The sequence below is a fragment of the Lichenostomus cassidix genome, chromosome 1Aa (genome assembly GCF_008360975.1).
Source record: "Lichenostomus cassidix isolate B80296 chromosome 1Aa, HeHo_3.0, whole genome shotgun sequence".
NCBI classification, from domain to species: domain Eukaryota; kingdom Metazoa; phylum Chordata; class Aves; order Passeriformes; family Meliphagidae; genus Lichenostomus; species Lichenostomus cassidix.
In genome coordinates this window covers 11,741,989-11,767,169 of record NC_139480.1, presented here as the reverse complement: position 1 = coordinate 11,767,169, position 25,181 = coordinate 11,741,989, and the positions used below count along the sequence as shown (strand labels likewise).

At 36.6% G+C, this 25,181-nt stretch overlaps 1 protein-coding gene across 4 annotated transcripts in view; it reads left to right on the top strand.

The window, feature by feature from the left end:
* Nucleotides 1–25,181, top strand: part of PTPN12 (protein tyrosine phosphatase non-receptor type 12) — a 69,196-nt gene that overhangs the window by 26,908 nt on the left and 17,107 nt on the right. For all 4 annotated transcript variants that reach the window (XM_085040045.1, XM_085040035.1, XM_085040026.1 and 1 more), the window contains exons 2-11: nucleotides 4,387–4,495; nucleotides 7,499–7,575; nucleotides 8,566–8,661; nucleotides 9,675–9,713; nucleotides 10,443–10,514; nucleotides 11,936–11,995; nucleotides 14,428–14,570; nucleotides 15,987–16,053; nucleotides 16,653–16,730; nucleotides 16,821–16,919. In XM_085040045.1, the coding sequence (XP_084896171.1) occupies nucleotides 4,387–4,495; nucleotides 7,499–7,575; nucleotides 8,566–8,661; nucleotides 9,675–9,713; nucleotides 10,443–10,514; nucleotides 11,936–11,995; nucleotides 14,428–14,570; nucleotides 15,987–16,053; nucleotides 16,653–16,730; nucleotides 16,821–16,919 (840 nt within the window). The remainder of the gene's footprint in view (nucleotides 1–4,386; nucleotides 4,496–7,498; nucleotides 7,576–8,565; nucleotides 8,662–9,674; nucleotides 9,714–10,442; nucleotides 10,515–11,935; nucleotides 11,996–14,427; nucleotides 14,571–15,986; nucleotides 16,054–16,652; nucleotides 16,731–16,820; nucleotides 16,920–25,181) is intronic.

The window sequence follows — 25,181 nt, the reverse complement described above, 5'->3', positions numbered from 1 at the left end:
TGCAAAGGCGTCTCTGGCATTTCTTCATTTATAGGTACAGCAGAACCTGAAACCTGGGCAATCTGACTGTAGATAACCAGTAGGTAGTAATTTTGACATTTTTGTGGTGATTAAGTTTCCTAGCATCTTCTTTTATGCTCTGATTTTTAAGGTAACTTTTATGCAAGCTTTTCTTTAATTTTTTGGTTTCTTTGAGTATTTCTGAAAAGCACTCAGGCAAATTTTGCAAAACAAAATATGTTCCTGTGTGATTGGTACAATATCAGGAGACCACTGCCAGAGCTGGCTGTGTAGAGCTTCCTGAGCCTGGTTCTGTGGCCTGTTGTCACATGGCAAGTGGGTGTTGTGGAATATTGTAGCAGCTGGCATCTGACACTCTGGTATGTCCTGCTCCTCAGGAATGGTCAGAAAGGAGAGTCTAGAGAGCATCACTGTTGTATTATCTCTTGTTTTGCCAATTAGACATGTCACACAAGGCTTAGGAGGCAGTTTGAGGACTTGAGATAACAGGAACTCTGGTGAAATATTTGTCATGTTCTCCTTGAAAAGAAGCCTGGAAAGGAGTCAAAGGAACTTTTTTATCTTAAATAAAGTTTATGCTTTTGAAGTGAGTTCTTTAAATCTCAGTAGGCTATATAAATACTTTCTTTAATCCACAAACAGCACTTTTATGATATTAGGCATTGTCTTTGCAGGCTTTCTAAAGTGTTAAATAAATAAATAAACTGATAATGAAAGTCAAAGATCTGTATTTCCTGAACTGATTGGACAAAGTTCTTCTTAATACAGTCAGATTCCATAAGTTTGGTTTGAAAAGCTGGTTTGTCTTTTTGTAAAAATTCTGAAGTAGATTTGTAGTACAGATTGTAAAACCACTGTGAAAGTTAGAAGTATGTTTCTGAACCTTAAATTGTTTCAAAGACTCATCTCCCCACTGTCACATGTGGTGTTTGTCACCACCCCACAAACCACTTCTGTCATGCAATGAATAAGCAGAATTAAAATCGAGCTTTTCTAACAGTGGAACTAAAGGCCTTGTGAATGTAGTTCTTAAAGTGTATATTTATGGTTCATCATACTTACCCTTTGACTATTTTCTTCTTAAAAGAATATACCAGTGAAGATTTCTGTGGTACCAGAATAGCAGTCCCACTGTCCAGGCGAACGTCACGGAAGCACCCAGTGTTATCTGCAGAGACACCAGGCTGGAGCTCCCATGGCCCTGCTGTTGGCATCCCAGTATCTTTGGGGAGCATTTTGGCAGTTTACTGACTTGACCCAAATGAGTGCTGCTTTGTACTGGAGACAGTTGTTTATTGAGAATTAGCATGAAACCGGGCTGAGACGAATCTTGCTGGATGTCTTGTCAGCTTAGTGTAGTCTGAACAGAATTCTTTTCTGCCCTGTCATTACCCCTGTTTTGCTATTGACTACATTCTCCTCATCCTGGTCACTCTGGGCTGTAACCTAGGAAGCACTGGATCCCTTGCATCCCACAGCAAGCTGAGAGCACACTGCAATAGCCTTCTGCAGGAATTTTCTATTGCATGTGGGGTGGAATCCTCTGCTGAGTCTGGCACTTTGCCATGCCTGTGGTAGTCTGTTCAAAGCTCCCTTTTTAAAATTCTTTCCTTACTCTTTAGTCAATTCTTCCTCTTCCAAAGCATGAAATAGATATTACTCTATGTAGCAGATACTACTATACATCGTTAAGAATGTTCCTTACTCATTTTGATTACTCTCAGGACTGTATTTAGGTATTTTCTATTACCCTTGTCACAGAACAGCTGGCAAACAGGCATTAAAAGCATGAATCCTGAAGTATTTTAGGAACAGATGTGTGCTAAAATCAACCTGTATTTCATTTCCAGGCTTTGCCTTGAAGCTGGGCTAAGCTAATCCTACTTTCTGGTCTGTTTAGCAGATTGTAGAGCAGGGGAGATTGAACCATGTAGGGAGGAAGGCCATGCTGGATTCTCATAGCATTGCTTTCTGGAAGATGAAAGTTGTTATTAGTCACTTGAACCTTTTTGCCTTACAATTCATCCAAATTGTATTGGTGGTAGTGTCTTTTCTTGCATGCCTTTAAAATGGGCTAAAGCAAAAAGGATCACCTTCCTAAGGTGCTTTTTGATACCTAAACTGACTTCCTTAAGTGTGCTCTTTCTCATGTAAAATAACTTTTGCTTCTATTCATGGTTTGTAGAGGCAGTTTTTCTCTAAACTTCTTTTAAGCAGTCATGACATTTGTCCCATAAAATCACTAAGATGGAGAAAAAACCATTTTAAGCTCACAATTACGTTGAGATGTGGAATAATGCAAAAAATAATATTAGTGACTGTGCTTGGAAAGTGTCATTGTTTGTCTTTGCTTTTTTTCCCCCCTTAATTGGAGGTCTGTAGCCTATTTCAAACTATTTCTCAGCCTTGCAGTTCATAGCTGATTTAGCCAAATTATGTGCATTCATTTTGCTATTTCTAGACTCCTGGTTGTGTTCAGTCTTAGCACAAGTGATATTTTTTGACTCAGGAAAGGTCAGTGTTACATAGGGCAGTGTCTCCTATGTGCAGTGGTGCTCTCTGTGCCAGGGGACAGCCCAGGTTTCTCTGCCTGCTGTGTGTACAGGTTATGCTGGCATTTGTTTTTAGTGTTGCAAAGATCAGTGTGGTCTGTATGGAGGCTTCCAGGAACTGTTTGTGTCTTTTTAAGAATTGAATCTTCCTGTTCCCCACTGTGGCAATGCTTTCAGGTTAAATGTTTAGCAGTTTGATCACTGTGTGGTCAGAGACTTACTATAACAACTCCATATATTTACTGTTTTTCTTCATTGACTAATACCGCAAGTTTCTCCAGAAAATTAATTTTAACAAAAAAAAGTTGTGGGCTAGTTCTGTTGCTCTTTTTAGTGTTCAGTGATTTAATCTGGGATTAAGTCCTCGCAGAAGAGAAAAAATTGAAAACTGATACTACTTTATTTGCTTTTTTTTTTTTTTACCTTGCTATTTGTTTTTTCTCTGTAAATGCCACTTTTCTGGTTTATTAGATGTGTATTATCCAATTAAATTAATGACAAGTCTTATCCACATTTGCATAAGTAATTTGATCTTTTTTTACTGTGTTGAGATAAATTTCATTTAAATGTTTCTCTCTATGTAAGAAAGATGCTAAATTTTATGTGATTTGATTCTTTTCCATGGGGTTGGGAGTGAAGCTAGGATGATTTTGGACCTAATATGCATAATTAATTGTCTCATTTGCATAATCAATTAGGACGAGTTTTTGAAGGGCTTGAGTTTCCAAAACATTTTTAATTGAAGTGTAAAATGAGTGTCCCGAGTGTTTTCTTCTTGAATTCTTCTAAAGCTACAAAAACTGGCTTTCCAAACAGATCATCTTATTTATGATATCTTTCTGCCTGTATGTTTTTGCACAGTCAGTGACAAACAAAATTCACATTTTTAACTAGTGAAAAACTTCCCCCATTGTCCCTCTTTCCCAGAAGAATTCAAGTCATGAATGTTTTGAATATTCAAGTATATAATGATGCATTGAATATAGAGGGAGGGAAGCATGAAGGATGTCTCTCCTTCTACCCATACAGAACACCCCTCACTGGAGATGCTGAACTGATTTCAAAGAGTACTTTTCCTCCTCATTTCTGAGGCTGCAAAGGCCTAACTCGTTTGGGATGATAAAAGCTGTATTGCTCTTTTTATTTCTTAGGTTACTGGAAGGCAGGAGCTGGTTTTTATTATTAGAGGTCTTGACTCTCTCAAATTTCTAGGATTTGAAATAGATGGAGGAGGAAAAAATTACGTATTGTGAACACAGCAGAGCTCCTCCTGTCACTCATTTTAATTGTGAATAGCTTGTGCCTGAGAGACAGGGACTTCCTTTCTTTGAGCTTGAAACTCAACAGGAGTTGGGCGTTAGGATCTGGCACCAGTTAAATGTGAGACTTTGGTTTCTGTTCAGTTGTCAGTGCTGGAAGCCTTGTGCCTCAGAGCCAAGGAGCAGCTGTTCCTGAGCCAGCCTGGGCTGTGCTCTTCCTGCAGGCATCCTGAGATGTTTCTGTTTCTCACAGGTATTCTTAAAGCAGATGTTACTCCACAGCAGGGCAGTGCATTGTCTAAGTGAAATACAGCCATAGTCCATGCTGGTGCCATAGTGGCTTTTCCAAAGATGCATAGAGCTGGCAACAACTTGGGTATAAACTGCTGATGTGCTAAAAGTCCTGGGTAATTAGATGTAATTAGAAAACATAATCGTAGTGAACATTAAAAAAGGGGAGTTTTTTTCCTGAGTGATCATCTTCATCAACGAAACTAATACTTTGTGATGTTTATCTTGAGGCTTGAAAATATGACATAAATCTTTTATTTCAGAGGTTAAGAAGATTGTCAACAAAATACAGAACAGAGAAGATCTACCCAACAGCCACTGGTGAAAAAGAAGAAAATGTTAAAAAGAATAGATACAAGGATATATTGCCATGTAAGTCTGATTTACATGTTAATAGGAGACAAAGGAAAGGGCTTGTTATTCTCCATGTATTTTGAATTTTACTTTTTAGTTATTACTGAAAGGCAAAATCTGAGATAATTTGCTGAAAGATGACATTGTTAAAGTTTTATTTTTAACTTGGAAGGCAAAGTGATTGAATATCCCTATATTTTATTAGGAGACATATCAGCTGAAGTTAAGTTTGTGCTCATGCTGAAGCCATATCAAACACTTTCATTTTAGCTCAGAATAGCTGAGAACTTTACTAGGTGCGTAAATGCATACTTTCCTTAGAAGCATGTTATTCATTGTAGAAAACACACAAAGATCAGCATAAATTCTAGGTAAAATTTTAAGGAGCCTTAAGGAACCTGGTTTGAAATAAAGTAGGTCTTTTTTGCCTGTTTGTATCTTGCAAATGGTGTTGGAGAACTTTCAGTGCTGGATTAACCTTGGTTTCTCTTTTGCTAGAGTCCAAATGAAATTATTTTTAATGTGTGGACACAGAAAGCAGGAGTCAGAGCACAGTTTAGATTTTAAACCCACTGACATGTGGATATTACAGATCAGTGACCTAAAATTCCAAGACTGTTAGTTACCTGCTCACCTTGTGTAGCTCCTGAGGCCACGTATTTCAGAAGCCCTTACTGTGCTTCTTGATCTGAGCAGCTGACAGTGAAATTAAAGGGTAGTCTTCTGAAAAATGCTACTTCTCTTATCCCAGAAGGTCAGCAACAGGTACATTTTACTCTGCTTGTTAGTTGGTGAGGCTGTGGCACTGCAGCAGTGAATGGCTGCACCTAGAGCAGAAGATGAGCATATCTGTCATCTGCATGAAAATAAGACCTGAGTCATGGGATCTGGAAGGGTATGAAGCTCACAGTGGGGAAATGAGCATACTTCAAAAGCTGACATTGAGGAAAATTGAAGGTATATTTTCAGTTTAAGTGAATGTCTCAAACATCCAAAGGTTCCAGCAGTGAAGTGATGGGAGACCAGCTTGAAATGAGAAGAAGCAGGAGGAAGGCAAAGTATCACTGCCCATCTCTCATAAATCCAGGAAAGAATGTACATTTGTAACCTAATCAGAGATTAGTGCTGTATTTATCAGGAAGTGTTAGTGCTACCAGAGAGATCAGTGTCTCAATACTAACTGGACACTGGCTTCAGAGTAAAAGATGCATGTTCCCATTACAGTTTACTAAGACATCCTAAATGGTGGTTATATGCAACATGGTGTTGTTCTCTGGTCACCTGAAGAACCAAGAAGTTATTGTGAACTGAGCCTTTAAGTTATATAACAATATCCAAGCACTTAATCTTCAGAAGCTGAGAACTGCAGTGGATTTTTCTTGGAGAATTCAATTCCTGTCCTAAAACTCTGTAACAGATGAGCTGTGGCACAGAGAGACAGGCTGGCAATGTTGACATTTCAAAACTGCTCTAGAATTTTGGATCTACTGTGCTGGGAAGATAGTGTCCCTCATTAGACTGCTACTTTAATTAGTCTGTTCTGCCATTTAAAAGCAGTTTTTAATATAAAGTCTGTGACACCATTGCATGCTTAGAGAGTGTTCTTGCTTCTACAGGTAAACTATTGTGTTTTTTTGCTCTGAGTATCAGAATGTAACAATGCACTGTGTTTTAAGGGTTTTTCTAGGCCTTTATATGAATGTGTTTTCTTTAGGTTTGTGATCTAAAAGTCTTGTAATTTACACTTGTGCTTTTTTAAGAAGCATTACATGGTAACACAAATATGTTTTTGCATGTTATGAAGACTCTGGCAGAAAAATTTCACCATCTTGCAAGGTTTTTGGAAGAGATTTCTGTATAGAAATAGCTCATTGCATTTCCTTCTTGTGGGCATGGTTCCCTGTTTTATTATGAGTGATGTTTTGTCAAAACAAAAAACCCAACTAACCATATTTTCTCTTTTGAAATATATTTGTTCTTTGTCTTTTTCTTGAATTAAGTTCTAATCAAACATTTAGCAGCTGTTCTGTTCTGTGGAATTGACCCTGGGAGCAGAAAGTAACAAATTGCTCGAGCAGCTGCTGTTTCTGCAGATATTTGTTGCCCCATTTGAAAATAATTCTTCTCTGATATGGATTTCCAACTAAAAAACTATTGTAGAGATAGTTTGAACAATTTTAATGAGGTAGTTAATAAGTGTTTTTATCAGCAAGAGCTGGAAGGACATGCAAACCTGCCAACCACCTACACCATTTTAGTAACAATCAAGTTGTTGTATTAAAGATGCAATTCTTTTTTTTCAACACCGTAAAGAATACCAAAATATTTAATTTATTCTGTCAGCAAGTAATAAGGCTATTTTTATATTGCTGATGATTTTGGTTTCCAAAAATCTGCTGTTTTTATTAGAAGCTTTCTCTTGAGACAGTCAGTAATGCTTGAGGCAGAAACTTGACATGTCAAAACCCCTAAATGAAGGAATCTGCTGCTTTCTAGCCCAGAAGTGCTCCAGCAAAGAGCCTGGTGCAGTGTTTGGGGGATAGGGGTCAGTCTGTGCCAGAGCAATAGACCCTGGTGCCTGTTTGTTTCCTGGTGTGATGCCTGGTGGAGTACTCCTTGGCAGAGACTTTAAGAGACTTTACCTGTGCACTTGTGTTTTATTCTTTCTGCTTTCTCTAAGTGTGCCTGAATCCTGACCACCATGGTCTGTGTTAATGTTGTGCAACTGCAGTTTTGATGGCTTCTGATTAATTGTGTTTTGCCCCTTTGAAATTGACTTGCTCTTGGAATTCCAGGAGGTGTGGTGCCCTGTGAAGTTGAGCATCAGAAGCACACAGCACTAGGAGCTGCTCTGCTTATCTCTGCCCGAGTTGGTTTACCCATAAATAAAATGAACTCGCTTGTGTGACTTATCTTTGGGAAATGTTCTTTAATGCACTATATTTATTATATTTGCTGTTATATGTTGATCTACATGTGTTGTAATCCTTGTTCAAAATAGTATTTTGGTTTTTTTTTTAGTTGATCACAGCCGAGTTAAACTGACATTAAAAACTCCCCCGCAAGATTCAGACTACATCAATGCAAACTTTATTAAGGTATGTAGTACTAGTTTAACAGTTCTTTGATTCTTTTTAAGCTTTTATTTCATGTCAGTGCAGTTTTAATATTATAGTCTGACATAAGACTTTAAAGGTGTGAGGGGAGATATTTTCTTATGACTTGAATAAATTTGCACACATGATGCCATTTATAACACAATTTTTAAAGCTTTGATTTTACTCTTAAGTGGAAATATAGTGTGAAATACTTTATTTTAAAGTGGAGATTTATACCATAGGAAAATTGAGATGTAGTTGTTTTAACAGGTGATGTTTTTAGGGACCATAAATGAGGTGTTTGACAAATTGTGTAAGTTAATACACATTTTGCACTGCTCATGGAAGAAGTGTGGCTTTGGAATTAGATCTAACATTCTTAAAGAGAAGCCAGAATTTGACTAAAAGCCTGTTACAGTTTTGTTTCAAAGTATTAATATCTTGAGTTGTCTTTGTTGCTTTATTCTGATGCTGCTTCTACACAGTATTTATTGTTCAGAAACAAGTGTTCCTGTAAAGCTCTCTCTGTGAATGTTTAGCTTGAATAGCTTAATATTAATGTATTCAAATTTTATAAAAAACAAATTTTGAAATTTTGTGATTTTGAAATGTATTGCAGGGAGGGAGGAACTTAAAATTTGTTCAAGAGGATGCTTTTTAGCAGAAAGATTTTCAGATTTTCATCACTGAATGCCAGAGTAACAAAGAAAATGCAGACTTAAAGGGAATCTGCAGAATCTAAACATACAGCAACTTACTTCCTGTGACAGTCTCTGGCAGTGCTGTAGCTGTTGTAATCTTGGGCTCCCTTGAGATCACCAGCAAAATTCCCACTGAAGTAATTAGGACTGATGTTTCACATTCACCCTTCCTGTTGTATATTAAAAAAAGATATTCCAATTTAACATGATTGTAGCCTAAAACTTTTTTTTTATTCAGTGCAGATAAATGTTCTTTAAAAACATTAATGGTTCCTTTCTGCAATCCCAGGGAGTACATGGGCCAAAAGCATATGTTGCTACCCAGGGACCGTTAGCCAATACAGTCATCGACTTCTGGAGGATGATATGGGAATACAACGTTGCTGTAAGTACCGGTGGAAAAATTCAGTGTTATCTTATTTCATGGCACTGTCACTGTGTATTTTTCACTTGACCTGGCTATTATTATCAAAATATTTACAGTGATTTAGATGATTTGCTTCCCAAATCTTGCTTTTTGTAGTTACATAGCATTAATAATGGTTTATTCAGTTTAACAATGTAAATCCAAATAATTTTATTGAATGAAGGTTATGTCCTCCATATTTATGAATAGGTTCTTGCTTGGTTACATCTGTTGCTGTAGGAGACCTTACAATTCTGACTTAATGTGGACTGGCAAAATCAATATGGAAGCAGCATGTGAAACAAAAAAAAATACCAAACCACCTACCTTTCTTTTTATACTAAGTTTGGGTTACTTATTGGTTTATATATTCTACATCTGTTTAAAGAGCTATTGTCAGGAATTAACTTTTTTATACTTTTGGAAATTGGATATATTTGACAAACCATTTGCGAAAAATTTTTGGGGGGTTTTGTTTGACACTTAAATCATGGTTACTTACTGTAACAAATAGCTTAAATGGCATTTTTATTGTGTTACCAATGTTAATGTACCTGAAATGACTTCACCTAAGAAATTTGATTCATGGTTGGGTTTTTGTGGGTTTTTGCTCTTATTTTATGCATTCTATGTCACTTTAAGCAAATGTAGATATGTTTCTTCCGGTTGACAAATGGTTCTATGTTTTTATGATATAAGTTTAGAATTTGCAGTCAGACTGAATAAATAAGGTATTTGTACTGGATTACAGTGTATTTTAATTAAGTACTGTATTACTGATGTAGATTTTGTGAAGGATGAAACTTTGTTACTGTTTTAGAATTAAAAGAGCAGGTTTATGCAGGAAGGAAAATAGTATTGATGATTAGTCTCTTCTGTGGTAACCCTTAAAGTGTATCAGTATCTGCCTGATAGAAGCAAGTGGTGAAGTGTAGGTTTAAGTTACATGATCTAAAAACATCTAACTTGGAGCATCTATTTTTTCTTTTCAGATAATTGTAATGGCCTGTCGAGAGTTTGAAATGGGAAGGGTATGTGTCCTAAATACAAAAATAAATGAGCTTTGCCCATATGGGACAATACCTGTGAAGATTCATATGCCAAATCCATAACTGTAATAATTACATGGCAGATGAAGTGAGAATGCTTGTCTGTGCATTTCTATACATAGGAAATAGTTAATGACACTGCATTTGTTTGCCCCATCTGTGGTGTTACATGATTATTTAGGTGTCATCTCAGTGGAATATCTGTTTGTATACAGAAATGTACCAAGGGTTTGTTTCTGGCCATGTCACTATGGAAAAAGAGTGTCTTGCTCTTTGTGGGATGTAGGCCAGCTATAAAAATCCTGAGTCCTTCAGAATTTCCTGTCAATTGATACAGCTGCAAAAACAATTTTTTTTTTAAAAATCTCTCTGCTTTATCCTTATTACCTTAGAAGGAAATCCAGAATTGTCAATTCTCAACTTTCACAAAAACTAAGCTTTCATTATTTCCCTCAGTATGATGCTTATGCATGTGTACAGGCAGACATGAAGTTCACGTCCTAATTTACAAAGTGTTTTTTGCCTGTATTTATGTCAGTTGTTTGGGGTCTTGGTTTTGTTTTTCTTTTGTTATTCAAAAGAGAAGTTATTTTACTATCTTAAAAGAAGTTCAGAATAAGGCATTCAGGGTTATGATTTTGTCTGCTCTGCTTCTGTTAATCATCTTTCAGTACCACTCATGAATTAAATTAGGATCCTTTACTTTAACAGAAAAAATGTGAGCGTTACTGGCCTCTGTATGGAGAAGCAGCTGTAACTTTTGGACCATTTCGTGTTTCTTGTGTAAGTATAAAGCTTTATAAATTAATTTTCAAGTATTTAGTGGGTTTGTAACTTAAATGTTCAATGAACTGTTTGTAGTGGGCTTTTTAATTGTTCAGTGCTAAATTTTACAAAAGGACTCTCAAAGGAATGTGCACATCTAAACTGTGTGTTTTTTTGAATCCTCCATGATTGTTTTATTGTTTTAAAGAAGGGAAGCTGTGTCCCTTGTTCTTACATCTTTCTATGTGTTATTTCTTGTGCTTTATATGATGTAGTCTCAAATGTCTGTACCAAACTCAAGAAATAAGTCTTGTGCAGTCGTTTTGTCTGTTATGACTTGGGTGTTCTGAATGAAATGAAAGTAACACTGAAATAGGGTTTTTTTTAAATTAAGTAAATTAACATTAAGTGTTTTAAGGTAGAAAAGAGTTAACGTGCTTTGTTTTTTCTGCTATTAATATTACTTTGAAATAGTCTAAGAACTGAGTATACTTCAATTTCATCTTGTCAGGAAAATGCATACTTGCAAATTTTAGTCTATAAAGATTCTGAGTAACCTTTTCATATCATAAATTTATTCAAATTTGGCTGCTTTTCACCCTGTTCCTCATGATGTTGGTGAAAGGGTTTTGTGTGTTTGTTGTAATTGACTTCTTGGCTGAGAGGTACTCTGGTCTATGTGGGCTGCATTGCTTCAAAAACCTTCAAAATGTTGCAGTTGTTGATGGGAAATGGTAAATTCCCAGTAGGAGATAGAAACACATTAAAGCATGTATGCAGTCTCCTAAATTCTCTGTGGGAAGCTGTGAAGCCAAGCTTTTAAAGACATTTCAAATTCTGATGTTACCGATATTTAAAGTACAATAATATTGTTTGATATCTACAGTATAAACTTTCTTTGATATTCCAAAGGAAGAGTTGAAAACTCTGTCAGGTAGAAGCTAGGTTTTTTGGCCACAACCAAGATAATCAGTGGTTCTTTCAGATGCACCCTTAATTGAAAATAATGGAAAAGGAAAAAATCAAAGGAGAGATCACAGGATAGAGTGGTAAGAGAATGAAGTTTATGTAGTGAAAGTGTTATAGAGAGACGGTTGTGAAAGACAATCTGTAAATGAAAAATATGGAGAAATAAAACAAAAGAGGTCTTAGAAATATTCTTACATGGTTTACTGATGACTTTGGAGTAGACAAGACATTCATTTCAAGACTCACATTTTTAAGTGAAGTTAACATGTTTTGCTGATCTTGTATAGCAAGCTAACTTGCTGGTGTGTTAATCAGTTTTTGATTGCCCCTCTCTTGAGGAAATCATAAACATAAACCCAGTAAATTAAAAAAAGACACATGAGTTTCAAGTTTGAATTTTTAATTATATCCTGTATTTTGCATATTGATTTTCTTTTTTTTCCAATGCATTGTTGTTTTCTCACGTTTAGGAAGCTGAGCAAGCGAGAACAGATTACTTCATTAGAACATTATTACTTGAATTTCAAAATGTAAGTACACAGTCACTTCTGGTCTCACCATCAAGGGTTGCTCAAAAGTCTCTAAAATGATACCATGTCAGAAACTCATGAAAACTTCTTTACTTTTTTATGTGCTGATTATGTATGTAAATTATAAAGTTTGGAAGTGATGTTAAAATCCCAGTATAGAAGGGAGGAATAGTAAAACTCTTTGCCTTTTATCTATGTTCTTGTTTACCCAAATGGTTTAAGCTTTTCTTATAAACTTACACTGAAATGTCAAATGTCAGACTCCATTTGACTGAAAAGCAGCTACCAGTAACTAAAAACTGTAGAGTCCTTCTGCAAAAACATGAAGCATGACAGTCTATTTTACAGAATACCTGTCCTTTTAATTGGCACCCTGCATTAATAAATGATTTATTACAAGTTACTCTCATTTGTGGTTATGTTTGCCTTTAACAAAGCTTTGTTCCATTTCGACAATTGGTATCACAACAGTTATGAAAACTGTGAAATTGTGAGGGAATTTTCGGGAATAATTTTTGTCTGCAGTATCTTGCTAGAAATGCATGAACCTAATCAGTTTGTTTCTGTTAGTGTGTCCTGAATGCTCATGACTGACTGGACCGTGAGACTGTTTAAGTAACACAAAGTCTGTGTAGTAACCAGAGTTTGTGACATTTTTTGAAATGGTGCATTTCAAAACAGAACTGGATACCAGAACACCCAAAGTAGAACCTGCCTTCCTTTTAATACCTGAATATTAACTAGTTACAACAGAAACTGATGTAGCTGATGTTTTGCTTGCCTTACTATAGATGCAAATGATGCTTAGCTATTGACTTTGGGGAGTTCAGTCCCAGTTAGATGCCATGTACTGCTTAAAAACTGAGCAGCAACAAAAAACTACAGTTTTGCTGTAGCTTTTGATCTTAGCAAGGAACCAGAAGTTTGTTCCTATGAGGAGCAATTTAACTGAAAGGGATAACAAGATCTGTGCATCTGATAGTGGTTTCTCTTCAGATTTGTGTAGCAAATTTGCACAGGGGTTCCTGTAAAATTAATTACAGACTCTTCATCTTACTTTTCTAAGTGTAGCCTTGCACTGGGGAGGAGAACGTGTATTTGTGGTATAAGTCATATCCTTTTAAGTTTGCTTTCAGGTTTTCCAGAATAAGTATATGTTTTGTCACTTCTGTAGCATTTGCAGTGGAGTATCGTACCAAAAAAACCATACAGTGCAAAAGTTATTTTAGTTTCTACAATGAAAACCAGTTTGACTGAAATGTGATTATTTTCCAGAAAGAACTTTTTTTTTTTAGTTTATAGGTGGCTAAAAAAAGGACTGTAAAGATTCTTTTAAATTTTCATATAAAAACAAATCCTTCTTTTTTTCTGACAGTTATGCTAATGTGAAAAATCACTGATCTTTTTAAAAGGAATTAAGTGAAATTTCCTGGTGGACCTTAATAGGCAGCTGTAACTCTGCCTTCTTACTGATGACCTTCGTTTTACATAATCATCTAGATTTTAAAATTTGTGCTTAGGTTGTTTTTTCTCTCATTTTAACTAGCTATGGTGTTTCCACAGAGCTGGGAAAAGTCAAGCATCACAAATAGATAACTTTTCATGCTCAAGAGGCCTGCTATGTTGCTTCTCACATAACTAAAGAGAAGGTAGTGTAGGTCTTGAAACCTGTAGACTGTAATGTGGATCAAAAACTTCATCTTCTCCAGTACATTACTTTGAGGAGGAATATGCTGGAACCCAGCGGTGTGACACCAGCATGGAAAGGTGCAGCCGAACTACCTACTGGTTCTGCTGGTAGCTGCAGATGCTTGGATAATGATGAGAGAGAGGATTTTCAGGGATTCAGGTAGCTGAGTAACCAAGCTGTCCTAAAGCCCGCTTCTGACCTTGTCTTTAGTACTGTTGTAGCTCCTGTTACGAGAATAAAAGTATACCTGTTGTTGCTGCAAGTGTGATCTATATTTAGATATGGTTTTAATTATTTCTGTTTTCTTGATTTCCCTCTGTGTACGTGTGCACACGCTTTTGTAATCTGACAAAACAACACCTTTGCCCCTTTTTTCCCCCTAATGTAAGTTACTGAAGTACAAATAGAAAAAGAAAGCGAAAGACCAAATGAAAGATTCTTTCTCCCTTTCCAAGTAATAGCTATAAGGACATAGAATCTTTTTGTATGGTGCAGCATGGTGGGTCCTTTAACCCATATATAGAGAGGGGCTTCTGAACTCTCCCATAGGGCATTTGCTTATGCATTAGCAGCACTTCAGATACTGCTTCAGAATTTCTCTATTTTTTGCAGTGGTATAAACTGTAGGGTTTTTTAATAGAGTAAATTACTTTGCTTGTCAAAAGGAATGTTCATAGAACTACTTATTTGGTACAAACTCAAATATGTGTCATTAACACCTTTCTCCCTGTTTCTCCCTCAGGAGACTCGTAGTGTCTATCAATTTCATTATGTTAACTGGCCTGACCACGATGTCCCTTCGTCTTTTGATTCTATTCTGGACATGATCAGCTTGATGAGAGAGTACCAGGAGCATGAAGATGTTCCTATTTGTATACACTGCAGGTATCAAATATATTTATCTTTTAATTTTTAAACATTTTAATTTTTTTGGAGTCTAGACTTTTGTTATGGGATGCACTAGTTTTGGTTCTAAATTAGAATTTATTTATTTTAGTTTGAAAAAAATTCTCGAGTCTAAACTTAATTTAAAATTGTACAAAGGGCTTCATTTTCTTGAAACTGGTGCCACAGTGAGATTTTGCTTCTACTTCAGTTTAAGACAATATCAATCAGAAAAGAATGAGCCTTTGAAAGGGAACCCATTTGGTTGTTCTTAAGATGTAAATCCTCATGAGGACAAAACAGACTTTGAAGATCATTGCAAATCAGCTTGGGAGTAAAGGCTCCATTCTCTATAGGAGAGACTAAGTAGCACATGCATTACTAAGAACTCTGTCTGTCTGTCTTCTAATATGACAAAAAAGATCTTTAATGAGCAGACTGTAGTTGGGAAGCCTTTACTTCTGAACAACAGTTTCATCCTTGCCCTGAAATGTGGCTAACAGAAGGACTGTCGAGATTGAGCTGCCATGAAAATATTTTGGTGAATTGACAGTTTCTGGCAATTTATCTAGAAATGTTGCCTTTGATTTTTAATGCTTTTTAAAGCAACAAAAGTTCATGTATTATGTCAGGAAAAATTAAATTCAGATTTGTAAGCCAGGATATGTTGAATTGTTGGGGCTTATTGACTCTTTAGAGCTCAGTTACTAACTCTTCAAGTGCTGCATAATTTTTATGAGTTGTCACTCTTAAGTGAAGTCTAAAACCATAAAAAACTGACTTTGCCCTGAAATCTATTTCACTTTGTCCTGTTTCTCTTCAATGTCAGTATAATTGTAAATGTCAATTCTTTACAACAGTGTAAATATAATGTAATAAATATGCATGAATTATGACTCTGCATACATAAAATAGAGGAATTCATACTGTTAGGAAAAATAAGTAAGATAATTTGCTGTCGTTGTAACTTTCAGATTTATGTTTCTTAGATAAAAGGAGAAAATACAGATGTGATACTAAATCAGAAAAATGTGGCAAGTCTTCAAATGTGTTCTGTTCTGCCATTTTACATCATTCACCATTAAACTTGGAGAAGGTCACACTAATGAAGCAGTAGTAGCCAGGAATAGTGTGACAAAAGAAAGAGGCAATAAAATCATCAGCATTGAAGCATCTTTCATGACTGCAGTTACAAATGGCTGTGAAAACTTGCATTAAAAAATTCAATGCTGCATTTTGCACTGCTGAATTGTTTTTTCTTTTAAGACATTATAAAATCAGGCTGAGTGAAATTAAAATGATAGATGAGAGATTTGGCTAATTTTTTTTAATGTGGACTCTTGAAATACAAAGCTTCTAGTGCTTTTTTTAAACAAATTTAAATAATATCTAACACGTAGCTGTTTATGTTCATAGTGCAGGGTGTGGAAGAACGGGAGCCATCTGTGCCATAGATTATACATGGAATTTGCTTAAAGCTGGGGTAAGGAATCTTACAAGAAGTTTTATGACATTCTGTAATTTCGTAACAGTGATTGATTGAGCTTCCAAGTGTTCTAAAATAGTGAAATGTTTAAGATAGTCTGGAACTCTCTTGACAGGTTGGATGTTTAGTTTCATTGCATTCATGTTTTAGTATGAACTTCCTTTCCTTTGAGAGCAATTTTTTGTTTAGAAAGATCACTGTAAAATTCTAATTTTTAAAAATATATATTTAAATATACACTGATTTTTGAATTCAACTGTCTCAGTCTCTCTGATTTATTTTGCAGCTCCTTAAGCCTGATATTTCAAATATAAAAGGATAACTTCATTATGGGATTTTTGGGTTATGGAGCATCATTAATGTTGCAGTGTCACATTAATGACATTGGATGTCTCATTTTGAAAATGCTTGAAATGCTCTCATCTGGTCTAAATCAAATGTCAATTTTAAGTTGCTTTGAAAAAAAATTAAATAGTTGCTGTGTGGAGGAAACAGATTAGCTTTAGCAACGAAAGAGACTTATTTTTTTATGTGTAACAGCTTTTGTGTTGTTCTGACAGTCATGTCATTGTAATTGACTTGCTTCTATATTTCAGAAAATACCTGAAGAATTCAATGTATTTAATTTAATACAGGAAATGAGGACACAGAGACATTCTGCAGTGCAGACAAAGGTATAGTTTGTTTTAAAATGAATATGATAATGTATCAGTATTCTTTGTAAAGGTCTTGTGCACTAATTTTTATCTGGTAACTTGCTATAGGAGCAGTATGAACTGGTCCATCGAGCCATAGCACAACTGTTTGAAAAGCAACTGCAAAAATATGAAAGTTGTGCAGACTGGAAGATTGCAGATGGAGTGGTAGGTGTCTTTTCCATATGTAGCTGTTAGCTTCTGATGAAAATTCTCCTGTGAAGTCTGCTTTTTCAAGTGTTCAATGGTGTGATCTTATTAAGTTCTCATGTTTTTTAAAGTACTACTTGCATTGGAATAGATTAGGGCAAAGAAAAATAAGTTGAAAATGCCTTTTTCAGGAACCTTCATGCTCTACCCTTTTAACAAAGGAGAAAAAAGTGGAAAAAATATTCTTCACTGATATTCACAGTATTTGAGGATTTTTCTGTCTTTCTGTCCTTCCCCTTTAAACTTCATGTCCCCTGGTTTTTCTCTTTTTTATCTTTAGTTATATTTTCCTGGCTGTTGCTGGGCACTATGTGAAAAGTGGCTTTTTGCATTAATATATTCCCTCTCTCCCACAGTCCAGAACTGTGTACCACCCTTTATTCCTGGATTGTGTTTTGTTTATTCAGTGATTTTTGTCTGTCCTTTCAGTACCTAATTGGTGTAGATTCCATAGCTCTCTAGAGGGAGTATGAGTGGTATCTTCAGGACTCTGAAATATCTGGAAGCAATTTTAAATGTTTTTATTAATAAGCATCCCATTTATTTTAGGGATTTAGCTGTCCTGTTCTGTGCTTTCTAGGAAGTTTAGAATGGTTTCAATTCTTGGATGAAAGGCATACACCCTTCTGCTAACTACTAAGAATTTCTATCAGTTCATGCAGTACTTACAAGGTCTTTAGTCATGACAAGAAGCCTGTTGACTAAATGCAATGTGGATAGAGCAGACTGCTTTTATTTGTTACAGGCTTGATTAAGCTGGTCTATGATTTTTTTTTTTTTTTTTCCCCTGAGGAATGAGCATGACAGGGTTTGGAATATGCAGATTGATTAACTTTATACATAAGTGATTTTTAGTTACTTTAGTTTTGATCATAAAACAATAGGTAGATCAGTCTACTGTATCTTCTGGTTATTTGACTTAAATCTGACCGGTGTCTATGCTCGTATATAGAAAAAAAAAAAGGTCTCTTATTTACTTGTTCCTTTTACTATATATATACTAAATTACTTACCTATTCCAGAGCATGAGTAAGGCTGTGGCACAATATGCTGATACTATGTCTGTAACAAAGACAAGTGCTGTCTTTAGTACAGCTTAAAAGATTTGCTGACTAATAAAACAAGACCAAATAGAAAATGGATGGATAATGTATACTGGGGAGACTGATAAATGCCACCTCTGAAAAGACAGTGATGGTGTGAGTTTAGACTTCTACTTGGATATGATTTTGTTTTATGATCAACAAGTTGTAAAGGAAATTGAATTTTAGCAGTTACTTGGAAACTAGTGAGGGCAGAAAATGTAATGTCCTTGTGTGGGTGCCTTGCAGCTTGACTACTGACTGCATGTCGAGTCTGCTTATCTCAAAAACATGTTACAGAATTTCAACATTAAACAACTGGACAAGGATCAAACGTGTTGGAAGGCTCCAGCTAAAGAACAGCCAGACTGAGGTGGGAAGAAATGGCTGAGGCTAGATACAATAGAGGCACAGTAACAATGGAAAGCTGATTCCTATTAATTTTTTCCAAGGGATACCAGTGAGACCTGAAAGACAATAAAAAAGTGACATTTTTATAAAAAACACAACATGAAGCAGCAGACCTCCTTGCAGCTGAAAGCCTGTATCTTTGAAGTGAATGTCTCACCGTCTTGGAATCTTCTGTGAATTTCACCAGCCTCTGAACTATGAAATTCCAGAGTTGCAATCTGTTGGAAAACATCCTAGGGAAGGATCCCTGTGTGCCTGCTCTGGCCTTATTCTTCCCTGGAAGTTCCCTTTTGGTCACTGCTGCAAGCAGGGCAAAAGAAAGCTTTGTCTGACTAGGCACAGCCCTTTTTGTGTTGGGAAATGATGCTTTTTCCTATTGTTACTTGAATAATTCTGCCGTAAGGTTGAGGGGAAAAAAGTCTCATAGGTGAAGAGTTTCTGTATCTAAAAATTGGGTACTTAAATTTGCTACTGTACATTTGATAAAGTTGCCTTCAAGTTGCCTGAACTGGTATAGGCTTAGCTTCTGTTTTGGATTTATAAGGGAAACCTCATAGAGACAGTTTAATATTTTCTCATAGTTTTAACCTGATTCTCAAAACTTTGAAGCTCACTTAAGTCAGTGTTTTTGCTATTCTGGCAAGGCTCCCTTTTTACCTCCAAGAGTGTTATGTAGCCTCTGTTGTATTTAATGTCTGATTTGCCCCAGAAATTTTCTAGTTTGTTTTCTTTTAAAAACCAAACAAGCATTCTCGGATGTATCTTGGTTAAAAAGTTAATTCTGAGGCAGGAAGTTTTCAAGTAACTTTATTAAATACAATGTAATATTCTAAGGTTCCTTCACGGGTGTTACTCTGCGTGCAGACGCTACAGCAGCTATGAAATCTTCAACATGTGAATGGTTTTGATTATGTCCAGTGGAAACAATTCCAAATAAAATTCATGTTCCTACTTTGGATATATTACTGTTATTTAAGTAGGAGATGCTACTGGGCTGAAGAGGAAGTATGTCATGTATTCTCCTTAGATAATACTCTGAAGAGTTGGAGTGCTCTGTGGGGTTGGTTTCATGGTTCTGTTTTCCAATTGCTGTTCTCATTTCTAGCAGTGTTTGAAATGGGTTGAGTTCCAGAGGCTTTGTAAGCAGGGCTTGCCAGTAACATCCCAGTAAAAAGTTAATCTGATTGGCAGCTAGTGGCACTATTCATGGGGAAGTAGCTCAGACACAATCCCAAACGTGTGTTCCTGTGAACTTGCCAGCTTTGCCCTGCTGGAAACAATACTGTAAAAAGTCAACAGCAAGGCATGCAGTGTTTGGAAACAGACTTATAATAGGGTTAGAATTTCCATTAGAATTTGACAGATTCGAAGTCACGTAGAAAATGCATACATGATGGGCTTTAGTGTAGTAAATGTATATTCTTACCATAGTTATACATATTGTGAATGTGTAGAACTACATATGTGCTTAATACTAAGTATATAAATGAAATTAAATAAGAAAAGCTCTGCTCAGATACCAATACTTTGAACAGTCCCCTACTGTAGCCAAATTTCAGGGCAAAGAATTGCTGCTCAGCAGTGACTTTTTGGATAAGAAAATAATTCAAATGCTAAATTTGATAATCAGAAGTATTCCCCACCCCCCCACTTAGCAGTACTTTCAAGTTACCAAACAATTAAATTGGAACAGAGTCTTGGAAGCCCTTCCCACTGAAATTCTTGATCATATTGTCATGTATTTCAAGTCAATAGCTGTGCTTCTCACCATCATTGGCTTTGTTAGTACTGCTGTGAAAATATTACACTTGGTGTTGTGTTTGGAAGCTTTTAAATATATGTGAGATCATTAGTCTTGGTCATCTGATAAGGTATCAGTCAGATCTGTATCAGTAAAATATTTAATCAGTTATTTGAGAAGGTTCTTCATGAGCTGAAGTAAACTGTAGCTGTCTTGGAAAGTCTGAATCATATGGAATTTTGTCAAGTTTGATGTTCTGTTTGGAAGTCAGAAAAAGAGAATTGGTTAAAAGACAAACAACCAAGTTCACTATCTCTTCAAAAATATTTCTCGTTGAATTTTGTCCCTTGACAGTACCAAGCATGTTGCAGTACTGCAAGTTCTTGTTTTGCCCTTATCCATGAGTAGAAGCTTGTGTCGATAAACACTTTCTCCAAAATCTGGCAGTGCTAGTACTCCCCAGTGTCTTGCATTTCATACTGTAAAAGCGACAGAGTTGTGTTGCTGTGGTTGACTGCACTTTTAGAAGTCATAGAGGAATCAGCTGCTATAAGAAGAATGCTGTTACTTGAAACATTAATGGTTTAGAAACAGTAAGTGAAAAGACTTTGCTGTTTATAATCTCTTTGCTGTTTGGCAGCTTGGAAAGATATTTTTTGTCATCACAGCATTCTAAAAAGTCATATATTTCTTCAGAGACATTTGTCTCATTGCCTCTGTTGGAATGTTTTATTTAATCTGAGTCACTTGAGTGTATCGTTTCAATCTGAAGTATTTCTCTTTTTATCCACTGATGCTCAGTGATTCCCATGCTGCTTTATGATAAGGGCAAAAGGAATGCCTCAATTCCTTTTAAGGGAAACCATGAGATTACTTCTGGAGGAGTCTTTGCAGTGAATTTGCCAGTATTTTACCAGTATAGGAAGCTTCTGAATGACATAAAATATTTCCACTGTGAGTTCCAAAAGAAAATTATACATTGCAATTCCTGGGCAAAAGGTTTTGAACTGTAGGCAGTGTGTGTGAAATCTCAGTGTAAGACTTTGATCATCTATTTCCTTGAAGTTTGTGACAGCTCTCTTTAGTGATTTATCCAGAGGAGGAAGCAGCTGGGGGAAAGAGCCACCCTTGGGAGGCAATAGCACAGTTGGGTTACCTTAGCAAGCTGGATTCAGACACTGCATCTGTCATGAGAATTCCTTGTTTCTCTGCATTACTACAGGAACATAAGTTACTGTGCATTTTAGTAGACTAGAGTTAATCTTCAAAGTGTTTGAGTTTATGGTCTTTTCATTTGTTAATGTAGACTTTCATAGGTAGATATGCACGTCTATAGATGTGCAATTTAACAGAATACCTGGAAATCCCTAATATGAGCATTTTCACTTGATCTCAGTAGCCACTCCCTCAGGGCAGTAACTCTGAGGGAGTTGAACTGTTGAACATTTGATGCATATAGACACAAAGGCTGGGGAAAGTTCCTATTTTTTTGTTTAGCCATGTTGCAGTAAGAAGCCTGCCACAGTAGGATGGTTGTCTTCTGTGAGAAAGCAGGGTGCTACACTGAACACTTGGTGAATTGCACATTTGTTAATCCATTTTAAAAAATTATTCTGTATGATGACCCCTGTGAGCTATGCATGTTGTCCTGGTTTGTCTAAGCTGGTGCTTTTAAAAATTGTGCTCTGCCTGAGAATGCAACATCTGTCTAGAGGAGCAAGGGAGTGTTGACTGATGTCGATAAGCTGTGCTTAGGAAGGCTGTGCAAGGCTTTTCCTTAATACCACCATCTGCTCTTCTCAACAGATGCAGTCATCCCAGTGAGATACCCTATATTCACTTTCAGAGCTGAGCTTCCTTGTTTCTGCTCCTTGCTAGGTTTTCCTGCATGTTTGCCTATTGCTTATTTTGATATATGACAGGGAAATCTGTGAGTTGGTGTCACTCAAGGGTGATAAATATTAAAAATACTAGTTATTCCCTATTACTTGTAACACCAAACTGAGAACAAGTAACCCAGAATGACTTCTCTAAAAGTAAATGAAGCCTTCACAGAAACATCAATGCATTGCGCTAATTAAAGAAAGTAGCAAAGTACCTCCTTTTTTTGTGACAATAATTCCTGTAATCATTCTTGCTCCTCCTTCAATGTAGCTAGAACAGTGAATGGGTCTGGAGTTTAACCTGATGCACAAGTGAAAACTTTTGAGCACCCATCTGCCTGAAGCCCTCCCAATGTACAAAGTTGGAGTAACCGCTGGCTTTTCTGGTGTTAAATTTAAAAATTCCATTTTGTGTCTGTGGGTTTTCTTGTTGGGTTTTGTTTTGGGGTTTAATTTTTTTTTTTTTGGAAGAAAATTTTTTTGTGACTCTGTGACTGTGTATGTGCCTTGGACATTTGAATTTATATACATTTTTGTAAGGAATAAACATACATTTTATTTCCAGTAGCAAGAATGTCAGTGCCTTTTCAGCTACTTCTGCCTGTCTCAACTAGAAACAGCTTCTTACTGTATACATGGAGTTTTTAAAATCTTTGACATATGTTAGCTTCTTTAATAAGCTTTTTCTTCTGCCTGTGAGAAAAGCATATCTCAGGAAACATTCTGTTCACAAACACTTCACTTTACAAACATAGAAGGACAGGGATGCAGCTGCTGGTTTGTTTTCTGGACAAGTTAGGCTAGAGCCAACAGGCACACCCTTTCCCTTGCCAATACCCTTTAGAAAACTGAGTGCATAATTGAGAAATCTGTTCCTCAAAACTTTTGTACTGGTGAAACTAAACTGGGAGACTTTCCTGATCTTTTGGAGGATGGAGAAGTTGGTGGTAAGGGGGAGGAACTCTGGTGGAATCTGACTCTTTCTAGTATCTTTCTGCTTTATGGAACTTGGATGCACTGTGGTGCTGAAGCAAGGCCAACAGCCTGCTCTGCTCTCAGGGTGCAGTTGTTCAGAATGATTTGGCTGTTAGCACTTAGGAATAAAGGGGATCTTTTTATTACAATACCAATTTAGTGCTACCCTTAGCAACAAATACATAAAGGAGAGATTCAGAGTTTGCACTGCACAACTCTGGGAAGTGGGGAGGAACATAACACAACTGTGGAGCAGGAAACAGAATTTATTGTTGAATACTGGGAGCCTCAGCATCTTTGGCACCAATCTTCAGAAAGGTTCTCTGTGTGAATGAGGCAATAAAATAATTGCTCATATTTGTTAAGGGCAAAATGGTCTGTATGGCTGCCTATTACCTGATGTCAAAAAGTTGGAAAATGCTTTTTTTACATATTTGAGAGGAGGCTGGTAGAGGGATTGGTTGTTCATGCCCCATGGTAATGTTTTATGTGCTGGGGACTCCAAAGCTATATGCAAACCACTGCAGACAAACTAACAAAAAAAAAAAACCACAACAACCCACATTCATATTTTTCATATTTTTCCCCAGTCATTAGCTGCATCCAAAGCAGCATGGGCAGCAGGTTAAGGGGGACCCCATGCTTGTGGGATCCCACCTTGGGTATTGCATCCAGCTTTGGGGTCCCCAGCACAGGAAGGATATGGAGTCCAGAGGAGGGACACAAAGATAAGCAGAGCAAAACAGGTCTCCTATGAAGACAGACTGAGAGTGTGGTTGTTGAGCCTGGAGAAAAGAAGGCTTCAAGGAGACCTTATTGTATTGTGGCCTTGCAGTACTTAAAGGGGGCTTATAAGAAATATGGGGACAGAATTTTTAGCAGGGCCTGTTGCAGTAGGACAAAGGGTAATGGTTTTAAATGGAAGGAGCATACATTTAGACTGGATGGAAACAAGAAATGTTTTATGATGAAGGTGATGAAACACTGCAAGAGGTTGCCCAGAGAGGCTGTAGATGCCCCATCCTGGCATTCCTGATGACATTCAAGGCCAGCTTGAACAGGGCTCTAAGTAACTTTATCCTTTTAAAGATGTTCTTGCTCATTGTAAGGGGGTGTGTACTATGTGGCCTTTGAGGGTCCCTTCTTACACAAACTGTTCTATGATTTTATGAAAACCAACCAACCTCGATTGACTGCAGTGGGAGCTTCAGTTGTGTTCATTTAAATGTGAGTGGCTTTTATCTGCTCATTGAATCTGATTCCAAAAAACCCCTGGTAGTTAGAGCTAGTGGTCAGCAGGACAATGAACTCCCTGTGCAATTTCCCTGAAAGGGTTGACACCGTCCATTCAGTAAGGAACAATAGGGTATTTCTGCTGGAGTACTTGTGCAATATTATATTTGACAGCAAGTTAATGGGGGCAGTTAGGGAAAAACAATGAGAAAGATCAAAAGATTTAATTTTTCTTCTTCACAGGTAAAGCACCACTTAGTACATTGAGGAATAGAATTTGATAATAGACTCTTCACAATAGCCAACAGTGCTATGGTAACTTTCAAGACAAGTAATGGAAATTAAAAACATGTAACTAATTAATCTAAATTTAAGTGAGGTTAGTTAAGTGTTGAGGCAACTTACAGTTAATCTTCCAAAGCAAAAATTGCTCACTGCATTCAAATGCAACTATCACATCTGAAGGAGAAATTAATGGATTCACTTTTGTTCTGTAAGTCTGAAAAAGGTCACCAGTTTGAGCAGGTAGGCTGGCAGATAGCAGACCCTATTGCATGGACCTGGTTTTCTGTTTTGAAATCTATTACACTGATTTGGGATGGTTGTTGTTCTTTTTTAAGATTGCTTTTCAGAAGAGACCTCCTGCAGAAAAAAGCCTTTAGGTAAAATAAGCATTAAAGTTAAGATAACACTAAGGTCCTCCTTAGGTTTGTTGGGTCTTTGGCTGTGGCACATGTTTGGAAATGGTATGTCAGCTTTAGACTCTTGCATGTTCTCTTTTGATTTTTGTACATACATGTTTTTTTACATATTTTTGCTGGGTGGCTGGGTTGTAGTTAAATAGTGTTCACAGCCACTCTTGGGTTGCTGTGTTTCAGATCTGTGGTGAAAGCAG